This window comes from Anolis carolinensis, chromosome 2 (assembly GCF_035594765.1).
Source record: "Anolis carolinensis isolate JA03-04 chromosome 2, rAnoCar3.1.pri, whole genome shotgun sequence".
Taxonomy (NCBI): domain Eukaryota; kingdom Metazoa; phylum Chordata; class Lepidosauria; order Squamata; family Dactyloidae; genus Anolis; species Anolis carolinensis.
The window spans coordinates 179,658,323-179,683,350 of record NC_085842.1 but is presented as its reverse complement, the minus strand read 5'-3'; the positions used below and the strand labels follow the sequence as shown (position 1 = coordinate 179,683,350).

The 25,028-nt window shown below is 41.1% G+C and overlaps 1 protein-coding gene across 2 annotated transcripts in view; it reads right to left on the bottom strand.

Moving 5' to 3' along the window:
• LOC100565746 (semaphorin-3F) overlaps positions 1 to 21,807 on the bottom strand; it is a 64,205-nt gene extending 42,398 nt beyond the window's left edge. For both annotated transcript variants that reach the window (XM_016998561.2, XM_062971220.1), the window contains exons 1-2: positions 21,553 to 21,807; positions 12,622 to 12,734 (exon numbers count right to left, since the gene is read on the bottom strand). In XM_016998561.2, the coding sequence (XP_016854050.1) occupies positions 12,622 to 12,724 (103 nt within the window). In that variant the 5' untranslated portion in view covers positions 12,725 to 12,734; positions 21,553 to 21,807. The remainder of the gene's footprint in view (positions 1 to 12,621; positions 12,735 to 21,552) is intronic.
• Between the last annotated feature and the right edge of the window lie 3,221 nt (positions 21,808 to 25,028).

Here is a 25,028-nt window from a genome sequence, read left to right as displayed (position 1 = left end):
CCGAGGCAATGGGGATGTCGGGAGGGGAGAGGCTAACTACCCATGAAAGGCACAACAACAAGCCTCCTGACTGCTGCTTCTCCTCCTCCCCCCTCCATCTGAGCAGAGCCTTTCCATGTGGTGCCTGGAAGCAGGGCACCTTGGTGTCTTCGTTTTTAGGCCTGTTCCTGGGGTTATTTGGGGTGCTGATTCAGAAAATTGCATGGGATAGACCACATCAACTCTAGATTATTAAATATGGTTTTCTGTGGGCAAGCAGATGGCAACTACTGGATGGCATATGTTCTGTATCAGAAACTAGAGCTGATGTGGTCTATCCAATGCAAGTTTCTGAATCGGCAGCCCAAATAATCAAACCAAATCTAAAGTTGACCAAAAGCTGATTCATAAACCTTTTGGTGCTAATGTTGTAGAGTGGTCCCTGGTCAAAGAAGTCCCTGGTCAAAATGGTCCCCGGTCAAAAAAAGATTGGGAACCACTGATGTAAAACTACAAGTCCCATGATTCCATAGCATTGAGCCATAATATTTGAAGTCAAACTGAATTAATTACACAGTGCAGATGAAGCCTAAGATGTCCTTAGAATCTTAAGTGGGTTAAGGTGCCACCAGGCTCTGTTGGTGTTTTGTATTTATTCATGACAAAGTTGGAAATATTTAAAATGTGTGTAGGGGGAGACTGGAAAAGGCAAAGAATGTTATGAACAAAATATATTTATGCAATGAGCACTTAGAGCTATGCAGAAAGATGTTCTGATATTTCATTCATTCATGTCCAGCTGGAGACAATACGGAAAACTTCACCAGACATGGCTGTCCAGGGGGTGGATATCTATTGTGAAGGCCATGAACATTAACAATGGCTCTTGGTTATAGAGAAATTATTCTAGAACCTGGTCCCAGAGGCAGATGACACTTGTAGTCCAAAATGTTGCTTACAGCTGTGTTCATTACCTCCCCAGTGTCTTTTAAAAGATGCCTGGAGACCAGCCTTGGTTTAGACGTCAACTTAGACACATACATATCAGGAGATCTTGGGTTAGTTGCTCTCAATCTTTGTTCCTCAGGATATTTTGGAATTTAACTCCCAGGGCTTCCGTGAGATAAAGTCCAAAACATAATCAGGACCAAAAGATGAGAATTACTGCCTTAGGCAAACTAATGTCTCTGTGTCCCAACACTAGATCCGGAACCAGTCTAACTTTCTAAGGGCCCTTCCACACAGCTACATAACCTGGAATATCAAGGCAGAAAATCTCACAATATTGTCTTTGAACTGGGTTATCCGAGTCCACACTGCCACATATTCCAGTTCAAAGCAGATAATGTGGGATTTTATTCAGCTGTGTGGAAGGGGCTTAATTTTACTTCAAAAATTGAATGACATAAAAGTGCTTGGACTGTTAAATCTCTTCAAGGAGTTACTACTGAAAAGTAATTGATTCAAGGAGAGATTGCAAACACCTTTAAAAATTTAATTACTTTTACAATTCTGTTTTCTTACAAGGTGATTCTATCTTGGAAGTATCTAAAATACTACATATTATTTATTTACTTTTTTTAAGCCAAAAAAATATGTGATACTAAATTCACCCATCTCTAGTCCACTTCATTGCGATCTCAACACCTGCAACACAACACAATATATATAACGCAAGGCAGCCTGCAGACCATATGTGACAAAATTTGAAAAATGTTTAATTGTGCAGTACTTACTTTGAAAGTACAGTAGAGTCTCACTTATCCAAGCTAAACGGGCCGGCAGAAGCTTGAATAAGCGAATATCTTGGATAATAAAGAGGGATTAAGGAAAAGCCTATTAAACATCAAATTAGGTTATGATTTTACAAATTAAGCACCAAAACATCATATTTTACAACAAATTTGAGAGAGAAAAGCAGTTCAATATGCAGTAATGTTATGTTGTAATTACTGTATTTATGAATTTAGCACCAAAATATCACGATATATTGAAAACATTGACTACCAAAATGGCTTGGATAACCCAGAAACTTGGATAAGCGAGGCTTGGATAAGTGAGACTCTACTGTAGTTGTTATACTCCAGAAACTTCATTTTTGTGGTTGTCACAAACTATGTGAATTGGTTAAAATTGAATGAGATATTAATCAAAAAGCGATAGCAAAATGTGCTGCAGGATATCCCACAAAAACAAAGTTTTTACAGTTTAATAAACTTTCTCTATGTTTTTAAGATAGAACCAATTAGGAAATGACATTTATAACCCAGGAACAAAAATCGTGTTACACAGTGCAATTTATTCTCTATCATTCAATGACGCCACACTACTGTAACTAGGAAAGAAACTCAACCTTGCACTTGCATAGCAAGAGAATAAGGCTTGTCCTTTTTATGTTATAAATCACATTGTAAAGTAGTGATATCTTTGTTGTTGGGAAAGAAAGCAATTTCAAGAAAATAATTGTAATGAGTTACTTGCAAGCTGGGTATAAAACTACTACGCATTATACTGGTCAACACATATTTAGTGCCTCAAATGTAAGCCCTGTTTCTAGGTCTATTTGACTTACGGATTCCAAAAATAGCACCAGTTTTCCCCTACCAGCTGTAGTTTTTGAGATACAAAACATACACCATCTACCAGTTGTCATCTGTGTTGTTTTGTGCTTATTTTGGTTGTGCAGTAGCATAATGACAACAAAGATAGGTAAAAGTAAAGGTTTCCCCCTGACATTAAGTCCAGTCATGTCCAACTCTGGAAGTTGGTGCTCATCTTCATTTCTAAGCCAAAGAGCCGATGTTGTCTGTAGACACCTCCAAGGTCATGTGACCGGCATGACTGCATGGAGCGCCGTTACCTTCCCGCAGGAACGGTACCTATTGATCTACTCACATTTGCATGTTTTCGAACTACTAGGTTGGCAGAAGCTGGAGCTGACAGCGGGAGCTCACTCTGCTCCCCAGATTCAAACCACCAACCTTTCGGTTAGCAAATTCAGCAGCTCAACGGTTTAATCTGCTGCACCACCAGGGGCTCCTTGACAATATCTATTCTATTCTATTCTTCCCTCTCCTTCCCTGCATCTCAATATTTGTCAGCTAAGGTCTCTGTGTGTGTATGTGTGTCTAATGGCAGAGCTGGCTTAGGGAAGGGAATGCAAGAGATTGAAGAATACTGAGTTCACAGCAGAAGCGAGATTCAGCTCAGGAATTTCTAAATTCCTAGCTCATTCCCTTTGCTACTATACTATAGCAACTCAGAGGACTCTTTCGAACAACAACAGCTATACTGTGCCCTGCAGCCTTGGGACTTGGAACGCAGTGCAAAGTTATGAGACCTTCCCATATATATCTCACTTTTGAGTACAATAATGAGGTGCTGGTCTCAACAAAAGCAAGCACAAACAGAACCCACTGAGCCCAGAGGAACTGATTCTATGTGTCAGACGTGTGGAACAGCAACACAGAACACGGTGCACACGGGCCAGGTATTTGCCACTCCCTGGGCCAAGCCCACACTGCAATCAACACTGCAATAAGCAGATTTTACTGTGTAAGTACAACCTGTAAGACACCCCCACCCCCAGCTTCCACTCCATTTCGAAATGAACCTTCCTAGAAGTTGGTCGGGAAAGATGTAGCATTCCTAGGATCTTGTAGCCGCCATGACTATCAAATCTAAGGGCCTTTCCGCACATCCATAAAGATAAAGGTAAAGGTTTTCCCCTGACATTAAGTCTAGTCATGTCTGACTCTGGGGGTTGGTGCTCATCTCTATTTCTAAGCTGAAGAGCCGGCGTTGTCCGTAGACACCTCCAAGGTCATGTGGCCGGCATGATTGCATGGAGCGCCATTACCTTCCCACAGAAGCGGTACCTACCCTGTTTCCCCAAAAATAAGACATCCCCGAAAAATAAGACCTAGTAGAAGTTTTGCTGAATTTCTAAATATAAGGCCTCCCCTGAAAGTAAGACCTAGCAAAGTTTTTGTTTGGAAGCATGCCCAGCACCTGTCAAACAGAACACCAGAGCATGCAGGATTGGTAAATGTACATACAGTAGAGTCTCACTAATCCAAGCCTCGCTTATCCAAGCCTCTGGATAATTCAAGCCATTTTTGTTGTCAATGTTTTCAATATATCGTGATATTTTGGTGCTAAATTCGTAAATACAGTCATTACAACATAACATTACTGCGTATTGAACTACTTTTTCTGTCAAATTTGTTCTATAACATGATGTTTTGGTGCTTAATTTGTAAAATCATAACCTAATTTGATGTTTAATAGACTTTTCCTTAATCCCTCCTTATTATCCAAGATATTCGCTTATCCAAGCTTCTGCTGGCCCGTTTAGCTTGGATAAGTGAGACTCTACTGTACCAGTTGTACATGGAAATAATGGTAGTAACAAGAAATTCTTGATAGGATTCAGTTTGTCTGGTTATGCTGGTTTGTGATGACAACTGTACAGTATATAATAAATGTTCATTTTTTGTTCAACAATAAATGTAAATTTTTCTTCATGGAAAAATAAGACATCCCCTGAAAATAAGACCTAGCACATCTTTGGGAGCAAAAATTAACATAAGACACTGTCTTATTTTCGGGGAAACCCGGTATTGATCTACTCACATTTACTTGTTTTTGAACTGCTAGGGTATAATAATAATAAATAATAATAATTTTATTCTTATACCCTGCCCCATCTCCCTGAAGGGACTTGGGGCGGCTTACATGGGGCCAAGCCCGGACAGAACAATATAAAAACAAAACAATAAAACAAATCAATCAGACAATAAAAGCAAGTCATAAAAACCACATACAAGATAAAATGATAAAATCATGGATTGGGGTCAAAGGATCTAGGCCAAAGTGCTAAAACTGCAAATATATCATGTCCTCAGGGAAGGGTGGTTACTCAGCTATGATGGCTATAAAGTGCCATTATAATACTGGGGAAGGCATACACTGTTAAATGGGCAACAGGTTGGCAGAAAGCTGGGGCTAACAGCAGGAGCTCACCCCGCTCCCCAGATTCAAACCACCAACTTTTTGGTCAGCAAGTTCAGCAGCTCAGTGGTTTAACCCACTCCCACGCACAGCCATATAACCCAGAATATCAAGGCAGAAAATCCCACAATATCTGCTTTGAACTGGGTTATCTGAGTCCACACTGCCGTACATTACAGTTCAAAGCAGATGTGGGATTTTAGTCAGCTGTGTGGAAGGGGCCAGAGAAACACATCCTGCAAAATCCATCTCACATACAGCCCCGTAGGGTGTGCACACACACAAGCTAACACACATGGGTGTGCATGGACATGCACACAAAGGTTAAAGTGCTACCCATAGCTTTGCCTTTTAAAGTCAGACTGTTGCTGCCAAATGGAATGAATTGTCCTTTAGCCAAAAGTCTCTCTCTCACACACACACACTGACACATACACACAGAGACAAGCCGCAATTGCTTTAGAAAAGGAGGGGGAAGTGGCTACAGCCAAAAAGCAAACAAGGTATCTTTAAGGGAGGGGGAGCCATGGCATGCACACTTCTGCAATCTCCTCTCTGTCCCAAGCATTCTCTCTCTCTGCCCCGTCCCCACAATGTACTTTCGAAAGGGGAATCCGTCCAAGTGTGTTCCAGCCCCTTCTCTGAATGGCATGTTGGGTATTTTAAGCCCTTCTGGGAAATCCTTTCCCCCTGTGGCTGGCAAGTAACCAGATCCCGGAATCCCCAAGAACAGAAAGAGAGCATAGGGGGAACCCAGCAAGGTCACAGGAGATATATGGCCGCGGGGCTGGTGGTGGTGGTGGTGTTTGGGGGGGGGGGGGTGTTGAGCCTTGAAAAGAGATGGAGGAGGCATCAGGATCCTGGGGGTTGGCACGGTTGAAAGCTGAAACACACACGCACACACACCTGTCCAGACAATCCTCTTGTAGCAGCACACGAGGAAACAAGTTCAAGAAGATACGTCATTTTAAGATGATGTGTACATTTCTTGACCGTGGCAGGTGAAAGTCATGACTGCTTACATAGGATTCACTAAGGAGTACGGTTAAGGTAAAGGCAAAGGTTTTGCCCTGTCATTAAGTCTAGTTGTGTCTGACTCTGGGGGTTGCTGCTCATCTCCATTTCTAAGACGAAGAGCTGATATTGTCCATAGACACCTCCAAGGTCATGTGGACAGCATGACTGCATGGAGCGCCATTACCTTCCCGCCGGAGCGGTACCTATTGATCTACTCACATTGGTATGTTTTCAAACTGCTAGGTTGTCAGAAGCTGGGGTAAACACTTTGGAAGGTTTTAGGAAAAGCCTGAAAACCTGGCTGTTCACACAGGCTTTTGAATAAGTACCACCCTCTTGAACACTAAATTCTTGTACAAATGGTTATCCTTGATCGGTTGCATCCGCATGGGTAATTTCTCTATATAGCCTCAGGGTTCAACTCACTTTTGGGTTCTCCCCTATGTTCTTATAGCACTTTTAACTTCCTCCATGTTTATAAGTCTCACTTAGTGCACTTTGATCAGCCCATCCTTATGTTTTTATTGATGTGTTTTAACTTTGTCTTATTAATGGTTTGATTTTAATCGTATGTTTTAATTTTTCATTTGTGCGTTTTTGGTATTTGATGTTTTTGTATGTATACACTTTTGCATTTGTAAGTCGCCCTGAGTCCCTGCGGGGAGATAGAGGCGGGGTACAAGAATAAAATTATTATATTACTAGCTGTGCCTGGCCACGCGTTGCTGTGGCAAAGTGGTGGTGGTATTGGTTAAAAATTGTTGTGTAATTTTTATTTGACGTTATTAGCATTGTTTTATTAATTTTATTGTAAGTTATATTTTTATTTATTATATTTTATTATTTTCTTGTATTATTTTTAGTTATTTTCTGTTATTATAGTGTTTTATTGTATTAATTTTTAGTGTTTTTTATTATTTTTTATTGGGTTGCTAGGAGACCAAGTTGGAGGAGCTTAGCCTTCGAACTGGCAGCAATTGGATAAAAACAATTATTCCTCTCTCTCTAATTAGGACTTTATTTTTATTTTCTTTTTGTTGTATCAACCTAGAGGCGTGGATGATGGGTTGTGTTGTCAAATTTCGAGGTTGGGGGGCCTGTAGTTTTGTTGTTTTGTGGGTCGCCGTGATGCCATCACTCTTTTATATATATAGATTATTATTATTAAGCGGGAGCTCCCCTTTTGGCCAGCAAGTTCAGCAGCTCAGTGGTTTCATCTGCTGTGCCTCTGCGGGCTCCAGCATTATGTGAATAATAATTCTGCCACCAAGATGTTTGAAAACATGATCTACTCATATTTTCATGTTTTCAAACCGCCAACCTTTCGGTCAGCAAGTTCAGCAGCTCAGCGGTTTAACCCACTGCACCACTGGGGGTTTTGTTTCCTTATTTCTCAGAGGTATCTAAAGTACAACTGACATTTGCATGTTTTTGAACTGCTAGGTTGACAGAAGCTGGGGCTAAAAGCGGAGGCTCACGCCACTCCCCGGACTCGAACCAGCAATCTTTCGGTCAGCAAGTTCAGCAGCTCAGCGGTTTAACCCACTGCACCACTGGGGGTTTTGTTTCCTTATTTCTCAGAGGTATCTAAAGTACAACTGACATTTGCATGTTTTTGAACTGCTAGGTTGACAGAAGCTGGGGCTAAAAGCGGAGGCTCACGCCACTCCCCGGACTCGAACCAGCAATCTTTCGGTCAGCAAGTTCAGCATCTCAGCGGTTTTACCCGCTGTGCCACAGGGAGTACAGTTACCAGGTGAAACAAAAGAGGCAATTTCAGTAGGTTAAAATGCCTTCTTCCACTTAACTATTAAAAATAGGAGCCATAGTCTAACTGGCAGCCCTAGTAGGAGATATACAGCCATACCAGCCAACAGGTATATGCATTGTGCTTTCCACCTACATCATCCTGTAGAAATAGATCAATATGCATTAAGGGATGCTTGTTGCATCCATGATCAGTGTAATAAAAAACTTTCTTTGGATAGGCTTAACACATTTAATGTGCAGCTGATTCTCCTCACCCAGAGATATGCTTATGGGTGCCTTGCCACCGCCTGTATATATCTCACTAACTACTTCTATGTTTACTGGCACAAATATGACAAATAGTTCTTTTTCTGGACTATAGTTCCAAAATCCCTCCATGCCCAGGGTCTAGTATTTGCAGCCCTCCTCTCAATTAACATTATCAAGCTTTCCTTACACGTATTTAAATAGCTGCTGAAATACAATGTATATTAGACAAGCCATTGCCAGTGTTGTATCATAGAATGATAGAGTTGGAAGAGACCTCGTGGGCCATCCAGCCAAACCCCCTGCAAAGAAGCAGGAAAATCTCATTCAAAGCACCCCCGACAGATGGCCATCCAGCCTTTGCTTAAAAGCCTGCAAAGAAGGAGCCTTCACCACGGTCTGGGGCAGTTCAGCCACTGCTGAACAGCTCTCAGTGACACTAATATAAGTTTTGGAGGGTTGGGATGTTGGGTGGGGAAACAATAATTTATGAATAAACATTTGTTGGCCATAATTCCAAAGTATGGAATTATGGAGAGAAATGCAATCATTTCTCTCCAGTTTCCTTATGTGAGGGTTTAACAAAAGGAGATGGGTATTGTTGGCATTGCTGAATCCACTTTTGGCTGACCAAACTCTGAGCAAAAACCAGACTAATTCAGGCATGATTCCCAATGCTTTTGGACTAGAACTCCCATAATTCCTTAACTTTTGGAGTTCTGGCTAGGGCTGGTGATGGGAGCTGCAGTCCAGCAGCATCTATAGAGATGCATGACTCCAGCCCCTCTAATCCTAATACAGGCATTATTCTGGAATGACTAGGGCTTCTTACATGTTCTCCTGGAGAGACGTAGTATTACACATCTATCTATCTATATATATATAAAAGAGTAATGACATTTCGGCCTAGGAAAAACAACAAAACTGTACATCCCAGAAACACTAAACTTGGCATCAAAACCCCTCATCCATGCCTCTATGTTCATACAACAAAAAGAAAAGAAAAATAAAGTCCTAATTAGAGGGAGAGGAATAATTGTTTTTATTTCAATTGCTGCCAGTTAGAAGGCTAAGCTCCGCCCACTTGGTCTCCTAGCAACCCACTCAACCCAGGGGACAGGCAGAGTTAGGCCTCACTTAGGCCTCTTCCACACTACCTATAAAATACAGATTATCTGATTTGAACTGGATTATATGGCAGTGTAGACTCAAGGCTCTTCCACGCAGCTATTTATAATGGACTTAATGTCAGGGGAAAATATTTACCCTTTACCTTAACTACCACCAATTCCTCAATACTTTATTTCCCATACCACCATACTTCGCCACAGCAACGTGTGGCCGGGCACAGCTAGTGTATTTATATAAACAAAAAAGTCACATAGATGCCTGTCTTTTGGCTTTGGGGTTCATACAGAGAAGCAGTCAATTCAATAAGTACGGAGATGCAGTCATATTCAATAAGTATGGGATAATTGTTGGTGTACTGGACCAAAATTACCTGTTAGTTTTCAAAGCAAATAAAATTTGAGCTGCTTCACAAGCATTGCATCATACTATATTTGTATCAATTGTTTTCGAGGATTTTCACATACGCAGTCACATTCTCAGAATGTTCACTCTGAACAAAGTTGCCATAAATCTGAGAAGTTTGCCTTTATTTTTCACTAACTGTCCATTGGCAGCATGCCGCCAGGCTCCCCAGGTCTCTTTTCTGCCTCCCACATCTATGTTTCAGTGCTTAGCTCATCCAACACATGAAATGTAACCATTTTCCCACAGGGTACAAAAAGGCAATTGGTTCCAAACAAACTGCTACAAACAGTTTCACAGAACTGTCAGGAGCACAGAGCATAAAATTAAAGTGTGAGCAAAACAAGGAAAACCAGGTAAGCTAGTGTGGTGACAGTTATAATAGTGGGTTGCTGTGGATTTTCCGGGCTGTATGGCCATGTTCCAGTAGCATTCTCTCCTGACGTTTCACCCACATCTATGGCAGGCATCCTCAAAGGTTATGGCAGGCATCCTCACAATCTCTGAGGATGCCTGCCTTAGATGTGGGTGAAACATCAGGAGAGAATGCTTCTGGAACATGGACAGACAGCCCGGAAAACTCACAGCAACCCAGTGAGATTCCAGCCATGAAAGCCTTCGACAATACAAATTATAATGGTCTCTACCATAAATATGATGTCTGAATAATAAACACTCTTTGTGTGTGTCCTGATAAACTCCTTCTGCAACGATAATGTGTTACTAGCAAGTCTGAATTGTTTAGCTGACCAATCATATTTCCTAAAAATACACTGATAAATTAGTTTTAGTTAACTACTTTTAACCACCTCTGAGTATCCCTTGCCTAGAAAAAGCCTAGAAAATCCACGTGGTCTCCATAAGTATACAGGGGACTTGAAGACACAGAAACAACACATTTGTAAATCCACAAATAATTGTAGAAGAAAAATGCAGACAGAAAGGAAAACCTGTTCAGAAATTGTGAGTGCAGGCATGTCAGCAGCACAATCAAAACCTGAAATTGGATAAAATATTTCTAACTTTACACATATCTTTTATTTACATACAGTATCAGGCATATATTATCAATCAATCATGTAGTCTATTAAAAGTCATACAGCTAACACAAATTCCTTGCAGTTTTTTTTCAGTGGCCCTAATTACACTATGTAAATTTGAAAATGTTTCCGTTCCTGGTTTGAAAGTGTTGTTTCCTGTATAATTGTGCGGTACTTACTTTGAAAGTACCGGTAGTTATTCTACTCCAGAAACATTGTTTTTGTGGCTACCAAAAACTATGTTGAATTGATTAAGACTCTATGAGATATTCATTGAAAAACTAGAGCAAAATGTGCTGCAGGATGTACTACCAAAACGAAGTTTTTGTAGTTTCATAAAACTTTCCCATGTTTTTACGATAGAACCAATTAGGAAATGACATTTCTAACCCAGGAACAAAAATTGTGTTACACAGTGTTGTTTGACTCTGACATTTTTGTGCTTTTAATCTTTCAGTCCACTGCTGTGAGATCCAGGGCTGTAGCCAAGGAGGGAGGGTAGGGGTTCACAACCCTTGAAATTTTTCAGCTTTTTAAAAAAAAAAAAACTGGTTTACTCATGAATTTTAACTGATTAACCACATCCCCATGAGTGTCCACTGATGTTTATCTGTCTTGAGTGTACACTGAACTTTATTAATGGAGCCTGATTTCTAAATTACAGTAGAGTCTCACTTATCCAACACTCGCTTATCCAACGTTCTGGATTATCCAACGCATTTTTGTAGTCAATATTTTCAATATATCGTGATATTTTGGTGCTAAATTCGTAAATACAGTAATTACTACATAGCATTACTGCGTATTGAACTACTTTTTCTGTCAAATTTGTTGTATAACATGATGTTTTGGTGCTTAATTTGTAAAATCAAAACCTAATTTGATGTGTAATAGGCTTTTCCTTAATCCCTCCTTATTATCCAACATATTCGCTTATCCAACGTTCTGCCGGCCCGTTTATGTTGGATAAGTGAGACTCTACTGTATTTTGCATTATGAGCTACTCTTAATGGTAAAAGGTAAAGGTTTCCCCTGACGTTAGGTCCAGTCATGTCTGACTCTAGGGGTTGGTGCTCATCTCCATTTCTAAGCCGAAGAGCCGGCATTGTCCATAGACACCTCCAAGGTCATGTGGCCGGCATGAATGCATGGAGCGCCGTTACCTTCCCGCCGGAGCGGTACCTATCGATCTACTCACATTTGCATGTTTTCGAACTGCTAGGTTGGCAGAAGCTGGAGCTAACAGCGGGCGCTCACTCTGCTCCCGGGATTTGAACCTGGGACCTTTCGGTCTGCAAGTTCAGCAGCTCAGTGCTTTAACACACTTTGCCACTCTTAATGATTCACTAAAAAAAAGTTTCAACCCTCCCCCCCACATTTTTTCTGGCTACACTCGGGCAGTCAGTCAAGTGGGCTATAAAATAGAAATACAGAAAAACAAACCCAACTCATCAATTAATCATTGATTTCTGGTTATTACGCTGCTTCATGAATTCTGTTACAGGTTCTTATAAAAGCCAATAAAAATAAGAACTTGCAAACCCACCGATATCCATAATCCAAACAGTTTCTCTCCGCCGCTGAATGCCTCCCTTGTCCTACCATTGACCCAATGTCATCTCACAGCTTTCCCACTTCTTCAAATACACAACACAGGCGATGTGTCCATCTTATAAGGTATTTGCCACCACAACTCACAAGGAGCCTCCAGTGGCCTAGGGGATAAAAACCTCGTGACTTGAAGGTTGGGTTGCTGACCTGAAAGCAGCCAGGTTTGAATCCCACCCAGGGAGAGCACGGATGAGCTCCCTCTTTCAGCTCCAGCTCCATGCGGTGACATGAGAGAAGCCTCCCACAAGATGGTAAAAACATCAAAACATCCGGGCGTTCCCTGGGCAACGTCCTTGCAGACGGCCAATTCTCTCACTCCAGAAGCAACTCTGGTTGCTTCTTACATGAGAAAAAAAAAAACACAACTCACAGGCCTTTTCTGCCCCCCACTCTCAGCCCTCCCACTCCTTACCTTTGTAGGTTAGGTAGACACGAGGAGCGCCCCGGAGACTGTTGTAGCCCCGACAGCAACCCAAGAGTAGCCCCAGCAGGAACAAGGTAGCCTTGGGCACCATGGTGGAGGTCCTGTGAGAAGAGATCGGGAATGGGAAGCCTGATGAGTGCTTAGGTATATATATACACACACACACACATATATATACATGCACATTCACACACACACACAACTGGGTGCTGCTTTGAGGAGACGGTTGATGGGAAGAGGCCTAGAGGGCGCTGCATCGGAGTAACAGAGATCAAAGCTGGCTTCTTCATGCATCCCAGCCTGGGCACCGATCCAAGCAGCTGTAACCCGAGTAGCGGCAGCAGCGGCTGATGGGCACTTCAAAGGCTTGGTCTCCCTCTGCCAGCTTCTGCTCTGCTCCCCCCTAACCCCCTCTCTTCAATGCACTTTGAAGCTGGGGCGTAGAGGCTGGGAGTCCCCCAAATGGGGGTCCCTCTTCTTTCTCCCCTTACAAAAAGGCCAGCCATCCAACCTTGATGGGCTCCACCCGGCCTGGCGAGGATGTTCCCAACAGCCACCCTCTTGGAGATAGTGCCCCCTACTGGGGTCTATGTAATGGGGAGGGGGCTCGAGCTTTGGGACAGCCCCCTTCATTCTGGAGAGGGCACCGAGGCTTGAGCTGCCATTCTGGCTCATTCTGGACACCGGCTTGGGTTTTTGCTGTGGCCTCCTGGCGCCATCACTCTCAGCAAAAGGGGGCAGGAGCGGCCGAATCCCTCCCTGCGCCCCAGCCGGGCTATAATCTTCCCCATGCCACACAACAGGTGCCAGGGGACAATGCCAACAGCAGTCCTCGCTGTCGCCTGACTCCCAGCCACTTCTGTGCCTTCCTCCCCCTTTCGTTCTCTTCTCCTCCCTCCACTCTTTCCTGCCCCCCTCCGTCAAGTCTGGCGTGCTCCAACCTGCTGCCTCCATACCTGAACCAGGTGCAGCCAGAGAAGCGGTGCATGCTGGGACATGGAGTCCCACATAGCCTCAGGTGCCAGCTTCCCCTTGACATGCACATACTTATCTGGCACGTATTTTTACACATTTTGGTCACATCGCTATCTAGAATTGGAACAACAAGAACAATTGCCACGCTCTCTAAATAATAACAAAAATATAATCCCTCTCTAAATAAATAATATTTATTTATTTATTTATTTATTTACAGCATTTATATTCCGCCCTTCTCACCCTGAAGGGGACTCAGAGCGGATCACATTACACATATAGGCAAACATTCAATGCCTTTTAACATAGAACAAAGACCAGACAAACATAGGCTCCGAGCGGGCCTCGAACTCATGACCTCCTGGTCAGAGTGATTCATTGCAGCTGGTTTCAGCTGGCTTGCTCTCCAGCCTGCGCCACAGCCCGTAATAGTAATACAGTAGAGCAGGGGTCCTCAAACTTTTTTAGTGGAGGGCCGATTCATGGTCCCTCAGATTGTTGAGAGGCCGAATTATCATTTGGAAAGAAAAAAAAAACGAACAAATTCCTATGTTCACTGCACATGTCTTATTTGTAGTGCAAACCCCCCCCCCCAGCAACAATTATTTATTTATTTACTACATTTATACCCCACCCGTTCTCACCCTGAAGGGGACTCAGAGCGGCTTACAAGTTGTATGTACATACAATATATTATATTATTAGCATAGCACAATATTAGCATTATATATTACTATATTGTACTATACCATTATACCGTAATATTATTAGTAATATTACATTTAATATATCATATATAATTAATATTATTATACAGTAGAGTCTCACTTATCCAACATAAACGGGCCGGCCGAATGTTGGATAAGCGAATATGTTGGATAATAAGGAGGGATTAAGGAAAAGCCTATTAAATAACACATTAGGTTATGATTTTACAAATGAAGCACCAAAACATCATGTTATACAACAAATTTGACAGAAAAAGTAGTTCAATATGCAGTAATGCTATGTAGTAATTACTATATTTATGAATTTAGCGCCAAAATATCACGATGTATTGAAAACATTGACTACAAAAATGCGTTGGATAATCCAGAACGTTGGATAAGCAAGTGTTGGATAAGTGAGACTCTACTGTATTATACAATATTATTATATTGGGTGAGAAGGGCGGGGTAGAAATACTGTAATAAATAAATAAATAAATATTATATTATATTATATTACATTATAATATTTATTATCAATATTGTATGTATACACAATATTTTTTATTTTTTATTACAATATATTATATTATTACCATATCAATCATTTACAATATTTCATTTACAATATTGGTAAATGAAAAAACAATACAATATTTAAAAATAAAAAATAATTTTAACCAACATACTGTAAACTTTTCAGGATTTCAGTGGGAAGTGTGGGCCTGTTTCTGGCCAATGAGATAGTCAAGTAGGATTGTTGTTGTGCCTTCAAGTCATTTCAGACTTTGGGAGAGCCTAAGTCTAAAACAGGGCAGGGGCCAGGTAAATGACCTTGGAGGGCCGCATCCGGCCCCCGGGCCTTAGTTTGGGGATCCCTGCAGTAGAGTCTCACTTATCCAAGCTAAACGGGCCAGCAGAAGCTTGGATAAGCGAATATCTTGGATAATAAGGAGGGATTAAGGAAAAGCCCCAGTGGCGAAGTGCGTTAAAGCACTGAGCTGGAGACCGAAAGGTCCCAGGTTCAAACCCCAGGAGCGGTGGGAGCGCCCGCTGTTAGCTCCAGCTCCTGCCAACCTAGCAGTTCGAAAACATGCCAATGTGAGTAGATCAATAGGTACCGCTCCGGCGGGAAGGTAACGGCGCTCCATGCAGTCATGCCGGCCACATGACCTTGGAGGTGTCTACGGACAATGCCGGCTCTTCGGCTTAGAAACGGAGATGAGCACCAACCCCCAGAGTCAGACTTCACGTCAGGGGAAACCTTTACCTTTACTAAGGAAAAGCCTATTAAACTCAAATTATGTTATGATTTTACAAATTAAGCACCAAAACATCATGTTATACAACAAATTTGACAGAAAAAGTAGTTCAATACACAGTAATGCTATGTAGTAATTACTGTATTTACGAATTTAGTACCAAAATATCACAATGTATTGAAAACATTGACTACAAAAATGTGTTCGATAATCCAGAACGTTGGATAAGCGAGTGTTGGATAAGTGAGACTCTACTGTAATAACAAAAATATAATCCCTCTCTAAATAAATAATAGTAATACAGTAGAGTCTCACTTATCCAAGCTAAACGGACCAGCAGAAGCTTGGATAAGTTGAATATCTTGGATAATAAGGAGGGATTAAGGAAAAGCCCCAGTGACTGAGCTGGAGACCGAAAGGTCCCAGGTTCAAACCCCGGGAGCGGCGTGAGCGCCCGCTGTTAGCAGTTCGAAAACATGCCAATGTGAGTAGATCAATAGGTACCGCTCCAGCGGGAAGGTAACAGCGCTCCATGCAGTCATGCTGGCCACATGATCTTGGAGGTGTCTATGGACAACGCTGGCTCTTCAGCTTAGAAATGGAGATGAGCACCAACCCCCAGAGTCGGTCACGACTGGACTTAACGTCAGGGGAAACCTTTACCTTTTTAGTATTGTTTACTATTATTATTAGAGTAGAGTCTTGGATAATGAGGAGGGATTAAGAAAAAGCATATTAAACATCAAATTAGGTTATGATTTTACAAATTAAGCACCAAAACATCATGTTTTACAACAAATTTGACAGAAAAAGCAATTCAATACGCAGTAATGTTATGTTGTAATTACTGTATTTACGAATTTAGCACCAAAATATCACGATATATTGAAAACATTGACTACAAAAATGGCTTGGATAATCCAGAAACTTGGATAAGCGAGGCTTGGATAAGTGAGACTCTACTGTAGTTTGTGGCAGCCAAAAAAACCGAAGTTTCTGGACTAGAACAATGACTTTCAAAGTATGTATCGCACAATTAAACAGGAAAGAACACTTTCAAACCAGGAACAGATTTTTTTTTTCAAATTTTGCTACATAGCGTAGTTATTATGATTATTCACAAAATGTTGGCACCAAGCCCAAGCTGGTCACCTTCCCTTCCCTTTGCTTCTTTTCCTTTGATAAGATTTGTAACCTGAATACCGAAGCTTCTGTATCTCAAGGAAAGAAGAAGAGGGAAGGGAAAGCAGAGAACTCAGGTTTGGCTGTGCACTTTATCATGATCATTATTATCAATCAAAGTTCAGAGCCAAGCCCAAGTTCCACGCCTTCCCTTTCTTGAGGCAAAACGTGTATAACCTGAGGAACAAAGCTTTATTTTTCCTGCTCTCTCCCGACCATAATGTTCAGCTTGACTGAGGGGCAATGGGGACCTCCTTTTTCTTTTCTCTCCTTGGATCTGCGGCCCTTCCTGCACTGCCATATAAAATCCAGATTATCTGATTTGAACTGGACTATGTGGCAATGTAGAGTAGACTCATATAATCCAGTTCAATGTGGATTATCTGATTTGAAAATCCGGATGATATGGCAGTGTAGAAGGAACCCACGTCTCCAAAGCCATCCCCCTTTTGCCCCATTAGCCGAGAGAATCACAGGTCCCTTCCATGCAGCCATATAACCCAGAATATCCAGGCAGAAAATCCCACAATATCTGCTTTGAACTGGGTTATGTGAATCCACACTACGATATATTCCGGCTCAAAGCAGATAATGTGGGATTTTATTCAGCTGTATGGAAGGGCCACAATCCCACTGAAATCCAGGGGGTGATGAGGCTTTTAACTTTGAAATTGTTTTAAGGATTTTTAACTGGGAATTTTTAAATACTGTTTATATTTAATCCTCCTTTTAATGTTTGTAGATTAGTATATTTTACATGGCTATGCTGATGCTTTTACCTGAGTCCCCTTCGGAGGAGATAAAACAGGGTATGAATAAATATAATAATAATAATAATAATAATAATAGACAAGAGTCAGAACCAGTGACTAAGGATCCATCAAAAATGCAGGAATATACAGTAATGTTACGCTGGCAGCATATCATCACAGATATGCTGGTGCTTTTATGTTAAGCCAGTTTGAGTCCCCTTTGGGGGAAATAAAGCAGGGTATAAATAAGAATAATATTAATAATAATAGACGAGAGTCAGAATCAGCAACTAAGGACCCATCACAAATGCAGGAATATACAGTAATGTTATGTTGGCAGTAGGCCATCATCACAGATATGCTGATGCCTTTAGGCTACGCCACTGAGTCCCTTTTGAGGACATAAAGCGGGGTATAAATATAATAATAATAATAATAATAATAATAATAATAATAATAATAATAATAGACCCTCCCATAGGTGCCACCTTGTAGTGGTGGGGGGGCTTAACTGTTCCAATGATGCTGAATCATCCGAAAATACATCACACAGTCCTAAACGCTTGGGAAGGTTCGACTTGTGATTTTGTGACACGAAATCCAGCATATCTATCTTGTTCACTATGTCATACTATGTCGTCGTGTCAATAATAATAGACGAGGGTTGCAATCAGCAACTAAGGACCCATCATAAATGTAGGAATATACAGTAATGTTATGCTAGCAGTAGGGCGCCATCACAGATATACTGAGGCTTTTATGTGAAGCCTCTTTGAGTCTCCTTTGGGGGAGATAAGGTAAAGATTTCCACTGACGTTAAGTCCAGTCATGTCTGACTTTGGGGATTGGTGCTCATCTCCATTTCTAAGCCAAAGAGCCGGCGTTGTCCGTAGACACCTCCAAGGTCATGTGGCCGGCATGACTGCATGGAGCGCCGTTACCTTCCTGCCGGAGCGGTACCTATTGATCTACTCACATTTGCATGTTTTCAAACTGCTAGGTTGGCAGGAGCTGGAGCTAGCAGCGGGCGCTCACTCCACTCCCGGGATTTGAACCTGGGACCTTTCAGTCTGCAAGTTCAGCAGCTCAGTGCTTTAACACACTTCGCCACCGGGGCTCCTGGGGGAGATAAAGCGGGGTATAATAATAATAATAATAATAATAATAATAATAATAATAATAATAATTTGGAGTGGAATGTCCTCTTCCCTTTGCAAAAGTGCTTAGGACTGGGTCGAAAAGTGAAAGTTAAGGAGTTTAAAATACAAGACTCGTGGCCATTTTTTTTTAATGGGGGAGAGAGAGGAAAAACTATAGCCCGTTTTACACAGCTGTATAAAATCCAGATGATCTGCTTTGAACTGGATTGTTTGGCAGTATAGACTCAGAGCCCTTCCACACAGCCCTATAACCCAGAATATCAAGGCAGAAGATCCTACAATATTTGCTTTGAACTGGGATATCTTGAGTCCACACTGCCATATAATCCAGTTCAAAGCAGAGAATGTGGAATATCTATATCTGAAAAATATACACCACGATAAAGGTTCAAAACATAGAACACAATATGTATATCAGAGCATCATATACATAATAATGTTAACAATAATACAAACAATAATACAACTGATAACCAAATTCTGTCAGCTGTAGTGGCACACAGTCGTAACTTACAAAGATTTATAGACTGCAATCATCCAGATTTTAATGCTACACAGAGCAGTTTTCAGTATAAAACATATATCAAACATATATCAACAAGACTCCAATCAAAGTTTGTTAGCGACACAGTATGTGTACATTCAGTCTCTCCAAATGCATTTAATATGCTGTAAAACTAAATATATCAGTGTGCAAATCAATTGGCTCAAACCTGGCTTGGAGTCAAAACAAATCAAAGTCTCTGTAGTCTTGGAGCAGTTCTGTAGGACTCCTCAGGATGTAAATGCAGTCAATTAGCCGTAACATCAGTTTGTTGACAATAAATGGTCAAATAGATGTTATTTTAGAGTAGCTGGTTGTGAGCTGAAGTAAGCTGTTTACATAAGCCGTTTACTACTGGTTCCCAGGTTTACTCCAGTTTCAGTTAACCCTTCATCTGGTAAGTCGCAATGTTTTGAATCTTTACCTTTACCTACTACATAGCATTATTTCGTATTGAACTACTTTTTCTGTCAAATTTGTTGTATAACATGATGTTTGGGTGCTCAATTTGTAAAATCATAACCTAATTTGATGTTTAATAAACTTTTCCTTAATCCCTCCTTATTATCCAACATATTCGCTTATCCAACATTCTGCCGGCCCGTTTATGTTGGATAAGTGAGACTCTACTGTTTTGAGAAAAGAGGAGAGGCTAGCACTGGAGGCCCTTTCAGACAGCCATATAACCCAGAATATCAAGGCAGAAAATCCCACAATACAGTAGAGTCTTACTTATCCAAGCCTCGCTTATCCAAGTTTCTGGATTATCCAAGCCATTTTTGCAGTCAATGTTTTCAATATACAGTAGAGTCTTACTTATCCAACACTTGCTTATCCAACGTTCTGGATTATTCAACGCATTTTTGTAGTCAATGTTTTCAATATATCGTGATATTTTGGTGCTAAATTCATAAATACAGGAATTACTACATAGCATTACTGCGTACTGAACCACTTTTTCTGTCAAATTTGTTGTATAACATGATATTTTGGTGCTTAATTTGTAAAATCATAACCTAATTTGATGTTTAATAGGTTTTTCCTTAATCCCTCCTTATTATCCAACATATTTGCTTATCCAACATTCTGCCGGCCCGTTTATGTTGGATAAGTGAGATTCTACTGTATCATGATATTTTGTTGCTAAATTCATAAATACAGTAATTACAACATAACATTGCTGCGTATTGAACTACTTTTTCTGTCAAATTTGTTGTATAACATGATATTTTGGTGCTTAATTTGTAAAATCATAACCTAATTTGATGTTTAATAGGTTTTTCCTTAATCCCTCCTTATTATCCAACATATTTGCTTATCCAACATTCTGCCGGCCCGTTTATGTTGGATAAGTGAGATTCTACTGTATCATGATATTTTGTTGCTAAATTCATAAATACAGTAATTACAACATAACATTGCTGCGTACTGAACCACTTTTTCTGTCAAATTTGTTGTATAACATGATATTTTGGTGCTTAATTTGTAAAATCATAACCTAATTTGATGTTTAATAGGTTTTTCCTTAATCCCTCCTTATTATCCAACATATTTGCTTATCCAACATTCTGCCGGCCCGTTTATGTTGGATAAGTGAGATTCTACTGTATCATGATATTTTGTTGCTAAATTCATAAATACAGTAATTACAACATAACATTGCTGCGTATTGAACTACTTTTTCTGTCAAATTTGTTGTATAACATGATGTTTTGGTGCTTAATTTGTACAGTAGAGTCTCACTTATCCAACATTCGCTTATCCAACGTTCTGGATTATCCAACGCATTTTTGTAGTCAATGCTTTCAATATATCGTGATATTTTGGTGCTAAATTCATAAATACAGTAATTACTATATAGCATTACTGTGTACTGAACTACTTTTTCTGACAAATTTGTTGTATAACATGATGTTTTGGTGCTTAATTTGTAAAATCATAACCTAATTTGATGTTTAATAGGCTTTTCCTTAATCTCTCCTTATTATCCAAGATATTCGCTTATCCAAGCTTCTGCCGGCCCGTTTAGCTTGGATAAGTGAGACTCTACTGTATCTGCTCCGAACTGGGTAATCTGAGTCCACACTGCCATATATTCCAGTTCAATGCAGATAATGTGGGATTTTATTCAGGTGTGGAAGGGCCCTGGGAAAGGTTGAAGTTTGGAAAATAGTTCCATGTGGGACACTCAACTCCTTCAAAGAAGTAATTTCTGGAGAGGAAGGAGGCAAGCAGACTCCCACCTGTAAAAGAAGGCAGCTGGGAGGCATTTGGGGGGATTGTAGTCCTCCAAGGACGCTTTCTTTCGGTAGAGGAGAGGCCAAAGGGAGGACTTACCTTTCTAGAGCCCCAGAAGGCTCAGGAGGGAGGGAAGGCTGGCTCTGGAAAGGACTTCTTGGGAGATGTGCTTCCAAAGGGACAACCCGCAGCCAGGAAAGGAAAGCAGCATTGCTTTCTTTGCCACCAACTCCCCAAAAAGTCCCCCCAGCAGGGCAGCCTTGGAAAGACTTGAGAGCGAGCGAGGCTGAGTCGGCTGGGCAAGTTGCTCTGCAGATACCCAAAGCCTGCCTCCCCCGAGACGGGCTGGGACGCCTCCTTAACCCCTGCCTGGCCGAGGCTTGACACGAAGGAATGAAGGGCTCCTTGAGCCGCCTCTGCCCGAAAGAGCCAACTACAACTCCCAGGCATCCCTAGCATTGAGCCAGGAGTGTTTCAAAGGGGGGGACGCACAAAGAGAGATTGCACTCATGCCAAATTGTAGACATGTTCGTTAATGAGGCACATTCAGTGTGTCCTATGAAACAGTCATGCCGGCCACATGACCTTGGAGGTGTCTACGGACAATGCTGGCTCTTTGGCTTAGAAATGGAGATGAGCACCAACCCCCAGAGTCGGACACGACTGGACTTAATGTCAGGGGAAAACCTCTACCTTTTATGAAACAGTCAGAAGATCATTAGGGGTAAGGAGCCTCCGATGGCCTAGGGCAGGGGTCCCCAAACTAAGGCCCGGGGGCCAGATGCGGCCCTCCAAGGTCATTTACCTGGCCCCCGCCCTCAGTTTTATAATATATTTTTATATCAGTTTTAATAAAATAATATATTGTATATACATATAATATTGATACTAATATTATGTTACACAATATAATACTAATAATAATACCACATCATAATATTAATTATATGTTATATATTACATATAATATTACAGTATAGTGGTATTGTTCAATATCTATCTATATATATAAAAGAGTGATGGCATCAGGGCAGCGGACAAAACAACAAAACTACAGGCCCTCCAACCTCGAAATTTGACAACACAACCCATCATCCGCGGCTCTAGGTTGATACAACAAAAAGAAAAGAAAATAAAGTCCTAATTAGAGGGAGAGGAATAATAGTTTTTATCCAATTGCTGCCAGTTAGAAGGCTAAACTCTGCCCACTTGGTCTCCTAGTAACCTACTCAGCCCAGGGGACAGGCAAAGTTAGGCCTCACTTAGGCTTCTTCCACAGATTATCAGATTTTAACTGGATTATATGGCAGTGTAGACTCAAGGCCCTTCCACACAGCTATATAACCCATTTAGAATCTTATATTATCTGCTTTGAACTGGATTATCTTGACTCTACACTGCCATATCATCCACTTCAGTGTGCATACTAAACATAAAGACAACCATACAACAGACATTCAATACCACCACTACCTCAACAATTTCTCACCAACACCACCAGACAACGCCACAGCAACACGTGGCCGGGCACAGCTAGTATATATATAAAAGGGTAATGAAATTTCGGCATAGGACAAAACAACAAAACTACACATCTCAGAAACACTAAACTTGGCAGCACAACCCCTCATCCATGCCTCTACATTCATACAACAAAAAGAAAAGAAAAATAAAGTCCTAATTAGAGGGAGAGGAATAATTGTTTTTATCCAATTGCTGCCAGTTAGAAGGCTAAGCTCCGTCAGGGGAAAACCTTTACCCTTTACCTTAACTACCACCAATACCTCAATACTTCATTTCCCATACCACCATACTTCGCCACAGCAACGCGTGGCCGGGCACAGCTCGTAGTAATATATAATGCTAATATTGTGCTATGCTAATAATATAATATATTGTATGTACATACAACTGCTCTGAGTCCACTTCGGGGTGAGAAGGGTGGGATATACATGTAGTAAAAAAATGCAGTAAATAAATAATTAATTTTAGACTTAGGCTCGGCCAAACTCTGAAATGACTTGAAGGCACACAACAACAACAATCCTAATTAACTTGGCTATCTCATTGGCCAGAAGCAGGCCCACAATTTCCATTGAAATCCTAATAGGTTTATGTTGGTTAAAATTGTTTTCATTTTAAAATATTGTATTGTTCTTTCATTGTTGTTGTTGCTGTTTTGCACTATAAAAAATAAGACATGTGCAGTGTGCATAGGAATTTGTTCTTTTTTTTTTTTCAAATGATAATTTGGCCCCTCAACAGTCTGAAGGATTGTGGACCGGCCCTCTGATTCAAAAATTTGAGGACCCCTGGCCTAGGGGATAAAAGCCTTGTGACTTGAAGGTTGGGTTGCTGACCTGAAGGCTGCCAGGTTCGAATCCCACCTGGGGAGAGCGTGGATGAGCTCCCTCTATCAGCTCCAGCTCCATGCGGGGACATGAGAGAAGCCTCCCACAAGGATGGTAAAACATCAAAACATCTGGGCGTCCCCTGGGCAACGTCCTTGCAGACGGCCAATTCTCTCACTCCAGAAGTAACTCCGGTTGCTCCTGATATTGAAAAAAAATCATTAGGGGTCTATAGAAGCACAGAATAATAGAGTTGGGCCATCTAATTCAACCCCAGCTATGCAGGAACAGCACAAACAAAGCACCCCGACAGATGGCCCAACTCTATTATTCTGTGCTTCTTTAGACCCCTAATGATCTTGTTTAACAAGACAAGAGACAGTGTTTAACAATTTCCAAGGAAGGAGCTTCCACCACACTCCAAGGCAAAGAGTTCCACTGCTGAACAGTTCTTACAGTCAGGAAATTCTTCCTAATGTTTACCTGGATTCTTCTTTCCTATAATTTGAACCCTTTGCTCCGAATCTTAGGCCCCTTCCACACAGCTGTATAAAATCCCACATTATCTGCGTTGAACTGGATTCTATGGCACTGTGGACTCAGATAGTAAAGGTCAAGGTTTTCCCCTGACGTTGAGTCTAGTCATGTCCGACTCTGGGGGTTAGTGCTCATTTCCATTTTTAAGCTGAATTATTATTATTATTTTATTATGACGCAGCAAACGAGATCTATATGCTGGATTTCGTATCACAAAATCACAAGTCGAAGACTTCGCAAGTGTCTAGGACTGTGTGATGTATTATTATTATTATTATCATCATCATTATCATCATCATTATTATTATTAAATTTTTATACCCCGTCCCATCTCCCCGAAGGGACTCGGAGCGGCTTACATGGAGCCAAGCCCAGACAATATAAAAACACAACAATAAAACAAGTCAATCAACAATAAAACAAATAATAAAACAAATTAGTTCACATATGATAAATATACTATGATAAAATCCTGGGTTGGCTCCAAAAAAGAACTGGGCCAAAGAAAATGCAAGTAGTGTCAGTTACAATCAGGGAGAGGTAGATACCAGAACTATTGTCCCATTAAAGTGCTGGGGAAGGCGTACACGAATAAATATGGCCAGCATTGTCCGTAGACACCTCCAAGGTCGTGTGGCCAGCATGACTGCATGGAGCGCCGTTACCTTCCCACCCGAGCGGTACCTA